The sequence below is a fragment of the Terrapene carolina genome, unplaced genomic scaffold (genome assembly GCF_002925995.2).
Source record: "Terrapene carolina triunguis isolate 2854851 unplaced genomic scaffold, T_m_triunguis-2.0 Scaffold22, whole genome shotgun sequence".
Classification (NCBI taxonomy): Eukaryota; Metazoa; Chordata; order Testudines; family Emydidae; genus Terrapene; species Terrapene triunguis.
The window spans coordinates 10,841,586-10,854,886 of record NW_020664373.1 but is presented as its reverse complement, the minus strand read 5'-3'; the positions used below and the strand labels follow the sequence as shown (position 1 = coordinate 10,854,886).

General features: G+C 42.3%; 1 protein-coding gene across 1 annotated transcript in view; it reads left to right on the top strand.

Annotated features, from left to right (window-relative positions):
* Positions 1-710: 710 nt before the first annotated feature.
* The window catches only part of LOC112103838 (histone-binding protein RBBP7), a 14,424-nt gene continuing 1,833 nt past the window's right edge, over positions 711-13,301 (top strand). Inside the window, exons 1-11 of the mRNA XM_026648685.2 lie at positions 711-921; positions 1,273-1,417; positions 1,998-2,143; positions 3,431-3,604; positions 4,072-4,187; positions 6,828-6,988; positions 8,888-9,014; positions 9,212-9,289; positions 10,622-10,698; positions 11,303-11,360; positions 12,635-12,745. Of these exons, the coding sequence (XP_026504470.1) occupies positions 906-921; positions 1,273-1,417; positions 1,998-2,143; positions 3,431-3,604; positions 4,072-4,187; positions 6,828-6,988; positions 8,888-9,014; positions 9,212-9,289; positions 10,622-10,698; positions 11,303-11,360; positions 12,635-12,745 (1,209 nt within the window). The 5' untranslated portion in view covers positions 711-905. The remainder of the gene's footprint in view (positions 922-1,272; positions 1,418-1,997; positions 2,144-3,430; positions 3,605-4,071; positions 4,188-6,827; positions 6,989-8,887; positions 9,015-9,211; positions 9,290-10,621; positions 10,699-11,302; positions 11,361-12,634; positions 12,746-13,301) is intronic.

Here is a 13,301-nt window from a genome sequence, read left to right as displayed (position 1 = left end):
GTTTTGGTACTGGCAGGCTGACCTGTAATGCTTACCTACACCGTTGCCAACTCTCCCTGCTTACAACTAGCGCGTCTCACTACCTGTGTTGCACCGAGAGCCCCGCCCCCGGCACAGCAGCACTTCAGGCTCCTAGCACTCGGTGTTTCTCTGTCAGGCCGGGGATAAAAACCTTTAAAGGCCAGACCCGAAGCTTGGAAAACCCGGGAGTCAATCAAAATACGCCCCGACTCTGGTTAAGGAAACTGATGATTTTTACGCCAATCTCCCGCTCTGTTGGGGGCGGGGCGCTGGCCCATGAGCACGTGGGGGGTCGGTGCTGCGGGGGGGGGGGAGCAGCCGCCTCGGGCGCTTGGCCTCAGAGCTACACTGGGGCCCCAGGAGCGCTGACGTCACTGCTAATGCGCGGGGGGGCCCCGAACTCTCTGCGCGGTTTGTTTTGCAGCATCAGACGGGGGGAGGGGCTTGCTGGCCCTGTCGGCCCTCCCATCCTTTGCCCCGCCCTCGCTGTTGGGCGCTCTCCTGCTGCGCATGCGCTTATCTGCCCTGCTGCCGGAGCGAGCCCAGGAAGAGGTGATGGCCAGTGGGCGGGTTTGTTGAGCTGTGGTCCGCCTCGCACGCGCGCTGCTGCTCGTCTCAGCCTCACCGCCCCCGTTCATTGGCCGCTGCCGCGGGGTCGTGGCGGTCTGACCCGGGAGCGCAGCCGGGTCGCTGCGCATGCGCACTGGCGGCGGCGCGGGTTGGAGAGTCTCTCGGAGTCCAAGCCAACGGTTTGGAGGGAGAACGAGGCCGTCTGGAACCCTAAGGCCGGCGCGCGAGCGGCCGCTTCATCCGCGGCGGAGACGGCGGCGCCAGCTCCGCCGGGGGGAGGGGAGCGCAGCGCGGGAGGGAGCCCCACGCACAAAATGGCGAATAAAGAGAGTAAGAGACGGCGGGGCCCGGCCGGTCCCTGTTCGGGCTGGAGGGTCGGGGGTGGGCGGGTTTCTTCTCCCCGGGCGAGGAGGGGTGGGGGCGTCTCTCGGGACGGGCTGTCTCTGGGGGCGGGGCGATCCCGGTGCCGCGGGGCTGAGCGGCCCGCAGCGCGGGGAGGGGAGCGCGTGGCCTCGCGGGCGCCGGGCGGAGCCGCCGCTGGGTCTCGTCGCGAGCGGGCTTCGGCTTAGGAACAAATAAAACGTGAGGCCGCGGGTGTTTCCCCCTCCCCCCCCTGCCCCGGCTCCTGGGAGCCGCCCGCCTAGCGCGCCTCTGTCTGTCTGTCTGTCCCCGCGCGTGCAGTGTTCGAGGACACGGTGGAGGAGCGTGTCATCAACGAAGAGTACAAAATCTGGAAGAAGAACACCCCGTTCCTGTATGACCTGGTGATGACCCACGCCCTCGAGTGGCCCAGCCTCACTGTGCAGTGGCTGCCTGATGTAACGAGGTGAGACTCCTACCTGCGCTCTGGTGACCTGCGTAAACCCCCGTGCGCCCTGTTTGGAATAGACTTTTAGGATAATAGTGAAAGTAACAGCTTGCGAGAGGGAAATAATCTCTGTTTAAGCAGTCAGTCGTGTCTTCAATATCTGAGCTACTCCTCTTGCTTCACTGTGGCTGACTGCTAGGAGTATCAACACTGGAAAATCTGTTTGTCAAATGCCTTTACCTGCATTGACATGGATTTACCATAGTAGGTGCTGATGTATGCCTCTATTTAATGTATGTGCACATAGAAGTCTTATTCACAATATTCAAGCGATAGTGACAAGCACTCTAAAAGACTGGGATTTCAGTATTATTAAAGATGTACTTGTTAAATTTACTGATGTCAAGAACACCTGGAGTTCAACTTGTAAACATTTATGCTGATATGCCTAATATGGCAAGGGAAAATGTTTTTCCCCAATTAATCTGTAGTCTCCCATAGAAATTGGGATGATACAGAAGAACTTTGCCTCAAAATATTTAAAAGTACAATACAACTGTGTTCAGCTTTTTGTAAGACTACCTGTTTTATTGAACAGGCCTGAAGGAAAGGATTATGCCCTTCATTGGCTAGTGTTGGGAACACATACCTCTGATGAGCAGAACCATTTGGTTGTTGCAAGGGTCCAGATTCCTAATGATGATGCTCAGTTTGATGCTTCTCACTATGATAGTGAGAAGGGAGGTGAGTATTGCGGGAATTTTTAGATTGTGTACTTCTAGCATTAGTGTTAAACAGTGCATACCTTGTTTAATTGTGTTCTAACTTGGGTTTTAACTTTAAAAATATTTTTTAAGGGTCTGTTTGTATACTAAACTTGTTTATAGTATATAACAGTGTCTCTCAGCCTTTCCAGACTACTGTACCCTGTTCAGGAGTATTTCACCGCACTTAAAGGGCTGATCCACACTAAGCCCCCAGTTCGAACTAAGATACGCAACTTCAGCTACGTGAATAACATAGCTGAAGTCAAAGTATCTTAGTTCGAACTTAAAGGTACTTACCGCGGGTCCACACGCGGCAGGCAGGCTCCCCTGTCGACTCCGCCTACTCCTCTCGCGGAGCAGGATTACCGGCTTCGACGGCGAGCACTTCCGGGATCGATTTATCGCGTCTAGACAAGACGCGATAAATCGATCCCAGAAGATCGATTGCTTACCGCCGAACCAGCGGGTAAGTATAGACGTACCCAAAGTCTACTTGCTTACAAAATCAGACTTAAAAATACAAAAGTGTCACAGCACACTATTACTGAAAAATTGCTTATTTTCACCATATAATTTATAAAGTAAATCAATTGGAATATAAATATTGTACTTACATTTCAGTCTGTAGTATATAGAGCAGTATACGCAAGTCAATGTCTGCATGAAATTTTAGTTTGTGCTGACTTTTTATGTCAGTGCTTTTTATGTAGCATGTTATAAAACTAGGCAAATATCTAGATGAGTTGATGTACCCTCTGGAAGACCTCTGCTTACCCCCAGGGGTATGTGTGCAACGGTATATAGTGTAGTTCTATAGCCTTAATATATTTTACTCTGACCCTTTTTAAAAAAATCTGAAAGCTGATAACAATTCATGTTAAGTCAGTATTAGAGAACCTCCTGCAAAAGTCTCCTATTTGACATAAATATTGACTTTATTAGGTCTTTCATTTGTGATACTTAAGCTACCTGGTAGACTAGCTTAAGCAAGAGATTTACCCCTCGGAAGGTGTTACGGCTGGTCACTACTTATTGTGATGACCTGTTCAGATTAAGAATACTTCACTGCTTTCAAGATAAGATAACTTTTAAGATTTTATATTAAAGGGGTATAGTGTAATTAATCTTCCATGTGACTTGTATTACTGCATTAAACAACTTGCGATTATGAAAAGCCTGAGAACACTGGCTTAACACACTTGAAATAGTTGACACGATTTTAACCAAAAACACTTTTTATATGTATTAAAAAAAAAAAATCTAGAATTTGGCGGCTTTGGATCTGTAACTGGTAAAATTGAAACTGAAATTAAAATTAACCATGAAGGTGAAGTAAATCGTGCTCGCTACATGCCCCAGAACCCCTGCATCATCGCTACAAAAACTCCTTCCTCTGATGTGCTGGTTTTTGATTACACCAAACATCCATCTAAACCAGGTGGGTCAACCTGCTTAAATTTGTATACAATAACTTCTCTAGTATTATAAATGTAGTCTAGATGTAGACATGAGTCTGACAGTAGTCCGGTTTATTGTATTTTGATGCTAAAGCACTAAGTGTCTGAAGGTGCCCTAACTCCCATGCTAGTTAAAAACAATTTGGATTAGTTAGAATATGCTTGGGGTAATTAAGCTCAGGAAGTTTGCCTAGGTATTTCAGATTTGAGGTGATAGAGTAGGACCCTCTGTGACTATCTTTAGCTATCATCAAGTTTCTTGTAACCTACTCTGAACACGAAATTGAAAAGCAAATCCTGCTTCTCCTTGTAGTAAGCATATGCAGACAATTTGGAATTGTATTTTATTTTGCAATGCAAAAATAAAAATTCCATCAGTTACAATCCATCATATTCTTCTTGTTTAAAGGAGCTCTAAGAGCTAAACAATGGTTTGGTTCTTTTTCAGACCCAAGTGGAGAATGTAATCCTGACCTTAGGCTAAGAGGACATCAAAAAGAAGGCTATGGTTTATCATGGAATTCCAATTTGAGTGGACACCTTCTCAGTGCATCTGATGATCATGTAAGAAACTAACTTCCCCCTTTGTTAATACAAAACAAAAGGAAGAGTTGCTGATTCACATGGTCTAATAGTATTTTTCCCCATAAAATCTCTTCCACTGGTCTTCTCTGTCCAGTGTACACCAAAATGCCTTCATATTTTTAATTCTAGATGTTCATGTTTCTATCCTTTATACCCTGAAAGCCCACTTACCATGACACATTATCCTTAACAGAAGGAGGTTGGGACACCTCTATAGCTAGTTAATGCCTATCCCATAATAGCTACTCCTGGGAGTATTCTGTGCAAAAAAAAAATTAAAAATTCTGCATATTTTATTTGTCAAAATAATGCCAAATAATTACACCAGTTTCAATTGTTTCTGTAATTTATTTAAACTACAGAATGAAGTCACTAACTATTCAGCATTTCCTAAACACATGAAAGTTGCAAACACTGTAACTAATACCCTGCATTCCAGCTAAATTACATTACAGAACACCAAACAGCCAAAAAAAAAAAAAAAGTAGAATGTCATTTTAAATTGCTCTGACTTTCACACATGAAAGTCATACAGTTTTTGCTAATCATTGTCCTGGACCTGGCTGGGTACTTTGGGAAGCGCTTGGTTCTGATTGTCCTTTTTGACTGCTGGGTGAATGATTTATTTGCCCCCAAAGTCTTTTTTTTTTTTTTTTTTAATGGGTAAGTAAAATAAATCCTGAGCTGTAATCTAATCTCATTGTGCCACTTTGGCACAGGAAAAAAAGTGAGAAAGCACATAGATCTTCCTAGCTGATTCCCTTACTGCCATTTATAAGACTTTACATCATTCTGGCAATGTAGGGGCCTTAAAACTTTTACAGGTTTTAAGCTCCTGGGGGAATTGACTGAGAATGGGAACAGTTAACTAACGATAGGAACATTAACAATGGTTTTGTGTTTTTTTTACGTTTGGGGGAGGGGCGGCGGGATCTGCCCAAGGGGTCTCGCCCGCTGTGTCCCCCACCATTATGAGAGCGGGGGACGACGACCAAACACCGGAGGCAGGAGGGGAAAGGGGAACAGGTCGACCACTCCTCCCTGCTAGGCTGCAGGCAGGGGAGGAGGGCGCCGGAAGGGGATGGCTAGATGTAAGAGGCGGGGGAGCTATCAAGGACTTGTGCGGGTTCGGTCACCGACTCAGGATGGGAATCCGGCTCCTCTAGCTGCACTAGGGGAATGGGCGATATAACTGCATTGGGGGTGTGTGTGCAGTGAAACGGGCAAGCGCACGGGGGGGGCATGGGTGCATGAGGGGAGGGGCTAATCAGGGCAAGGGGGGCCGCAGGGGGAGGGAAACAACCAGGCTGTTACCGGGCAGGCAGGCTGCTGCTGCTGCTACATTTCTGCCTCAGAGAATGAGATCAATTTAACCATCAACAGCAACATTAACAATGGTTGCTTTTTTTTAACTTAAAGGTCTTTATTTTCAAAAATTGTTATGTTTTAAATCCTTAAATTACTACATTTAAGAGCAGTATACGATCACATTTGCTTAGCTGTACGATCTTCTGATGAAGGAACAATAGTGGTTTTAACACCATCACTAGAGGCCAAGTCTGTTTTATTTAACTGGAACACCATGAACTGGAAAATACAGCCCTCTCTACTACTACTGGGTGCTCTAAAACTTTAGGATCACCCTCATACAGAATCTTGGCCTTTTTCTAGGCAGGCAGGCTGCTGCATTTCTGCCTTGGGGACGGAGCCTGCCTTGTGCATAATAAAAAGCCCTACCCCTCCATGCCAGTCTCTCTCGCTTGTTGGCATGCATGAACGCCCAACCCTGCCACCTGATGGTGATGGTCTCCCACAAAGGCATGCATGCCTGGCCCCCCTCCCCATGCAGTGATTTGTGTCTCAGAGGCTGGTCCAGGCACGCTGGAACAGATGCTCAGCCTGGACTGCCGGGGAAGAGGCACGTGTCCCCTCACAGATTTTTTTTTTTGTATTTTTCTGCATGGAGGGCACAGAAATATGCAGACCATATGGAGGTGCTGAATTTTGTCAGGAGTAAATAGCCAAAGGGTTTGTTATTGAATGGCACGATACAGTCTCTCTCTTCTCCTCCCCTGTCTCCTAGAGAAATTGCTGAATGGATGTTATATTTGCACTAAAGACACAAACCTGTGAGATGAGGTTAATGTCTTGGGTTGCAGCAGCATCTGTGGAAATCTTTTCTTTTAGTCTCCCTTTCTTTCCCTGTCCTTCCTTCCCCAGCAAACCCAGCTTTGGTATTTGGTGGACTACAAAAACTACATTCTAATAAAGTCTGGGCAGAGACCCCAGTAGGAATATCATTAACTCCCTTTGGCTTTAGTAAGCTTTCTTTTTATAGGCAGTTATGATGGTGATGTGTAAGGGCATAACTTTATTAAATGAGGCTTTTTAAAAGACAAGAATGATGGTCTCAAGTTACAGAAAACACATGAATGCCAGCAGTGTGGCATAACTATGTTAACAGTTCTAAAACCTGTGAATATTGAACTTGTATTCTGATGTCAGACAACATAATTGGAATACAACTAGATTACTATCCATATACTGAAAGATTTACACCAAGGAAAGCAAGTCTGAACAATAAATTACATTGTATTAAAATGTGACTTTTGTCTGCAGACTGTTTGTCTGTGGGATATAAGTGCAGGACCAAAAGAAGGCAAAGTTGTTGATGCTAAAGCAATCTTTACTGGACATTCTGCAGTAGTAGAAGATGTGGCATGGCATCTGCTTCATGAATCTTTATTTGGATCAGTTGCTGATGATCAGAAGCTTATGATGTAAGTTTGGGAGGAGAGTTGGGGGTGGGGAGAAACTGAGCAGTTCTCTGGAACTTATAATTCCCTGCTTGTCAATGCAACAGTCTAGACAAGCACTGCACACTGCCTAATTTTAAAAAAATATCTATTCAGGCTATGAGGTGGCCTGCAATCCTAAAATACTCTAGCCTGCTGTTGCATTAACATGAAGGTAAATCACCTAGATTTTACAGCATTACTTGTATTTCTAGGAATCTGGATAGGAATAATCCTAAATGTGCCTTTCCTTCTATTTGTTTTACTGTTCAATGTTGCCTTTCTTACTAAGACTACATTGTAAATATAGATCTATGGTTAAACAAATGGTGAACGGGAATCCTGATTCTACAGTTTCTCTAGTGACCTACATATTTTGGGTACTTTTATGGTCCCATCATTGTAGGTCCAAAGCCATGTTGCTGTGATCCACAGAACCCCTGCTCAGCTGCACCTAATCTTGTGGGTGTCTAAAATCACTAGATGCCTAAATTTCTGCTGTAAAAAGTTCCTTAGCACCTAAGTTTCTACCTCCAAATATGTGCATTGCTGCCTTAGGTAGGCATCTGGACACCGAAGCCCCGCTGCAATTCTCAAACCAGGTGAAGATCAGTGTTGCCCTCCCTCTCTATCCTGTGGGCTGCATCTGGCAGGTGTTTGATCTGAGCACAAAACAGCCACTTGGTTATGGCATATACTGAGAGGTAGAGGAGAGTGTTTCTGTCTCGCCTGTTGAAGCTGTTCCATTTTAGTCCAATGAATGTTTGTAATATAGAGACAGTGAGGATGACTCTGTAGTCCAGTGGTAGGGCACTTGACTGAGAATTGGGAAACCCTGCTCAAATCCGTTCTCGAAAATCATGCGGAAGGAGGAATTTAACCTGGGTCTCCCATATTCCAGGTGAGTACCCTAACCAACGGAGCTAAAAGTTATAAGGAAGGCTGTCACTGCTGCTCCCTCCTCAAGTCCTTTTGTTTAGCTGAGGCTGTGTGCCTCAACCTTACATATTTATCCTCACAACACCCAGGAATTACAGTAGAAGGGGCACAGAGCGGCTAAGTGACTTGACTAAGGTCACAAATGGAGTCTGCAGTGGAGCAGAAAATTGAACCTAGGCCTCACCAAGTTTTATGCTGGTGCCCTAACCCCTGGATCATCCTTCCCCTTGATTGACCTGATAATTCTATTTAAAAGCAAGCTGTAAATACCATCAGGTCAGGTGGACTGACTAAATATTAATCTAGTGCTGTAAACTTTTTCAGAGATGTGAGGAATCCAGTCACATCTGTTTGCTCTAACAAATTACTTGACAGACTAATCATTCCCCTTGATAAAAGGGAAAACTCTTGAGGTTGTACAGTGAATGCTTTGCTTTTGCCAAAAGGTGAAATACCTGGCTGCTATAAATCTTCTAACTGATTAGTATGTTCTAAAACAGATGAGATTGTACTAGTATGGAATGACAAATGACTCTCAAACCCTTACCCCCCCCCCCCCTTTTTTTTTAAATGTTGAAACTTGTATACCACGCTTTTCAGCCTGGAAGGAATGTTTTAGTCCCAAAGTAATGTGTGTTAACTTTATACAGATATTTAATGTGTACAGTTTTTATGTAGTATGAAATGAGTGCTAACTTTGTGACCAGTGTTCATTCCACTTATAGCCTGTTTAGATGAAAAGTTAGTGCGCGGCATACTAGTGTGCTGTAGATCCACACACACTAGCTTGCTGGATGCGAACTGTTCATCAGACAAGTCTTCAGACTGGGCTGTTTCAAGTGCTGAATAGGGTTTAGTGTGTGAGAATTGGTTCTCCCTTCTACCACCTTTGACTGGCTTTTTTTTTTGTGTTCTTCCTTTTTCCCACCCCTTCATCCAAAAAAGTTGGGACACGAGGTCCAATACTACATCCAAGCCAAGTCATTCTGTAGATGCCCATACAGCTGAGGTCAACTGCCTGTCCTTCAATCCCTACAGCGAGTTCATTCTAGCAACTGGTTCTGCTGACAAGGTGTTTTACTTACATATATTTTTAACATGCTATACAAATTGAACATATATGCTCCTAAAAGTGTGCTTAGACACTAGTCACAAATGTCAATAAAACAAGTGAAACGGGTAACTAAAATGTATTAATTTAAAATTGAGTAACTTCAGAGGCTTTTGGAGTAAAGGTACCTTATTTATTTTTTCCCCTTTCCCTCACAGACTGTGGCTTTGTGGGATCTACGAAACCTTAAATTAAAACTTCATTCTTTTGAGTCTCATAAGGATGAAATCTTTCAGGTGGGCAGAAGACAAATGAATAACTTGAAGGTTTTAGAATAAGGTTGTGCATATTGCTGAGAGCTCCGGATCAGGTGGGAATTTGGTTTGGTTTGGAATTCTGATATTGTGACCAGTTGAAATATATCTGATCACTGAGATCTGTTGCAAGAACTAATAGCTGAACTAATGCCACCATTAAGCCTTAGTTTAAGCAACATAGGTAATGTGAGTAGACTTTTTTTTTCCCCTCTTCTCCCCCAAAGTATATTCATGAGTCTGCCAGCTTTCTAACTTGCTGCTTTAACAGCAGCACACAAACTGGCATTTTATGGGAAATGCTTAGATGCTCTCTCACTATGGTTAAAATAAAATTAATAGGGCAAGTATAAAAGCCCAACAGCTTTTCTCAGAATAATTTAAAACAATTCTTGTCTATGTATCTGTGCCTCCCCAAAATCCTTCAATGTGCCCTGAAAGATAACAGATTTGGGCTATTTCAGATGGGTAAAGAATAGATTCTGAAGTTGAGGACCCCTCTCAAAGAACTCCTGGGCACCAGTTTCCTCTCAGAGGGTTCTCCAGCTTTGAGCACTCTGCACCATGGCATGTGGGGAGAGATGGTCCTTAACATTAGCGGATCACAAGCCATTTATGGCTTTATAGATGACAATCAACTCTCCAAAACCATCTGGTAACTAATCAGCCAGTTAGATCCAGAAGATTGCTTTCATGTGCAACTGAAAAGATATGCACAGGGAAGCTGTCTTTTTTGTTTGAGTCAAAAAATCTCCTAAAATATGTATGATCAAAGTCAGGAGTATAAGACTTGGCTTGACCCAGACTCATGTTCCTAAAATATGTATTTCCAAAAAAAAAAATTCACAAACAGAAGGCAACTCTAATTCCAAATATTCCCTTAAAGCTGTGTGACTTTATTCAATGACTTTCATTTTATGTATGATTAGGCAAGTTTAAAAATGATTTGCAGACACACTTGACCATTGTAGAAAATGGAACTAAATAATACTGACACTTTATGGTAGTATAGCAGTTTTAATGGTATATTTCTTGTGGTTGGATTTCTTCCATGAGGAAACTTAAGATCCTCTGAATTGGAGGAAAGCCTTGATGTTGGGGTACATGAAGTGAGAAGTAGTCTATATATTTTTGAGTCTATCTTCTCTAAACTTGTCCTTTTTATTAAAAATGTTGATCAGTTATGGCTGTAGCAGTTCAAGCATTGATAGTTAAAATTGGCAATGTTGGTCACATCTAAAGTTACTAGTTCAGAATACATACAAAGACATGAACATTATACTCCTATTTTCGAGAGATGTTCTCTTCTTACAGGTTCACTGGTCTCCTCATAATGAAACAATTCTTGCTTCAAGTGGGACTGATCGTCGGCTAAATGTATGGGATCTAAGGTAAAGAGTGATTCTGTTCCTTTATTTAAAACCTATGTGGAGGTAGAAGACAAACATCCAATATATGCAGTAGGCTTTGCATTTGTACTTAAAAATAAATAAGTCTACAATTTAGGCATAAGCTATTTTCTGTTTAAAAACTAGCAAACTTCAGTGTAGGAATACTATGCTGTCTTTTTATTGATCTTTGCCAGTTAAGTTTTAAAAAAAACCCACTTCTGAACAACTCTGCATGTCTCCCCCCCCCCCCCCCCTCCGGTCTTTTTAGTAATAAGTGATCTCTTCCCCAAGGGTCCTTTATTGATCTAATCTGCAGAATCTGATTTTTTCAGCAACCAGTGGTGATGACCCATGTTTGAGGATTAAAACTTCGGGTGAAGAATAAGCAGCAAGAGTAGGAATTGAAAACAAAGATATTTTCTCAGCGCAAGTGCCCCGATAAGAGAAGGGCATAGTCCTCCATTAGCTATTACTTTTTTTTTACCTTAATTCCCAAATTGACTTCTTGCCCACTTAAATGAGATAACTATATTGATGTTGTAACTACTTCAAGATTTTAAGGGTTTAATTATACTTCCTTTAAACAGCATTGTTTTCTTTACAGTAAAATTGGAGAAGAGCAATCTGCAGAGGATGCAGAAGATGGGCCTCCTGAACTTTTGGTACGTATTTGCTGTCTTTAGCTTGGAGACCTGCTGATGCCTCATAAGAATTTATATCTTTATTCTTAGACTAAAGAACTGCAATAGCAGACCAGACCAATAATCTGTCTAATCCAGGAATTTACTTCGGGCAAATTCTTCAACGCCCCACTATCTCTCGGTACTTGATTGTGGCTCTCAACTGCTAAGTGAGTTTTAAGGCAGTGGTTCTTAATGCTCCTTTGTATGAGTGCTGCGCAGAGTGCCATTGCTGCAGTAGGTCTGCAATGTTGCCTATATCCAAGGTCAGGTAAAGTGTAGAAAACACAGCTGTAGGTTATACTTTTAACTATGTGTAAACCAAAACTAACCTACTACCTCAAGTTATCATTGAAACAAAGTATAGTGTTTAATGTTTCCTAGATTAGGTAGTCATTTAGGGTTCTTAGCCATTTATAGCAGCATTAAGTTGCTGTGTTGCTAATACCAACTTTACAGGAGGAAAAGAAATAATCTGAAATAGCTTCTTTAGTTCATGTTAGGCTCTCCATCAAATGATTTACAAGCAACCAGTATATTTTGTGCACAACTATGTGGGAAAACAGTTGCTCTTGGTTGACTTCCACATCCAGTAATAACTCTTCATCTTGCTTCTGGGTAAAATAACCTAATATAGAGCTTTTTGAAAAGGCAGGAGGCTGCTGTGCCAAGTAACACAGGTAGCAAGAATGCTTTTTTAAATGGTGTTTCCTGCCTTCTCCTCAACAGTCCTAATCTGAAATGTTTGTGTGTGGGCGGCATTTACATGTTGTTTGTGGCGTACGTGTTAAGGCAGCTACTTTAAAACTGCACCTCAGATCTCCACTTACAGTAGAACGCCAGAGTTAAGAACTGACTAGTCAGCTCCACACACCTCATTTGGAATTAGGCAGCAGCAGAGATGTGGGGGGAGAAAAACACAGTACTGTCCTGTATTTGCCTAAGCTTAAACTACTAAAAAAGAGAGAGCAGCATTTTTCTACTGCATAGTCAAGTTTCAAAGCTGTATTAAGTCAATGTTCAGTTGTAAACTTTTGAAAGAACAACCATAACACTTTGTTCAGAGTTTCGAACATTTCTGAGTTACGAACGAACAACCTCTGTTCCCTAGGTGTTTGTAACTCTGAGGTCCTACTGTACATAGTTATACCTTAGTTTTACTTTGTTTGCTAATGAGAATAGTAAATTAAAATATTTCACTACTTTGATGATTGTCTAGAGATGTCTTGGGTCATTAAATTTGATCTTATTAACAGTTTATTCATGGAGGACACACTGCAAAGATTTCAGATTTTAGTTGGAACCCTAACGAACCCTGGGTAATCTGCTCTGTATCTGAGGACAACATAATGCAAATATGGCAAATGGTGAGTGTCCGAACTTAATTTCTGCATTGCTTTCAGCTTCATTATATAAATGAAAAAGGAGGTTATTCTTCTCTTAAAAAAGTCTTTAAAAAAGACAGACCATGTCTCATGTAGGCAATCTTTTTCCTCTAACTAAATGGATTTAACTTATGACTTGAACATTAAGACTAATATTCATACAAAAAAAGTTCTGTTATGACTTGTATATCATTTTGAATTTTATTAAGGATAAATTGAACTAGAAATGGCTAATTTCTAATATATACCAAAAATATCCATTTCAACAGATAAGTTAACTGGAGCTAAGATATTTTAGTATCTTCAAAAGAAGGAAAAATAGATCTTCAGAGTGAGTTTGCAGATATTGCAGGTTTATATGTGCTATGCTATCCAGAATCTAAGCTTTTGTTTTACAAATGGCTTCTAGAACTCCTAATTGCAAAGTTAACTGCATTTTTAAGACTTCTGGGAGTCATGTTGGCAGTCATTAATCCTAGCTAGTTATAGGATCTTAGTAGTAAAAGAGGAAGCCCTACATTATCAGAGTCCCTGTAAA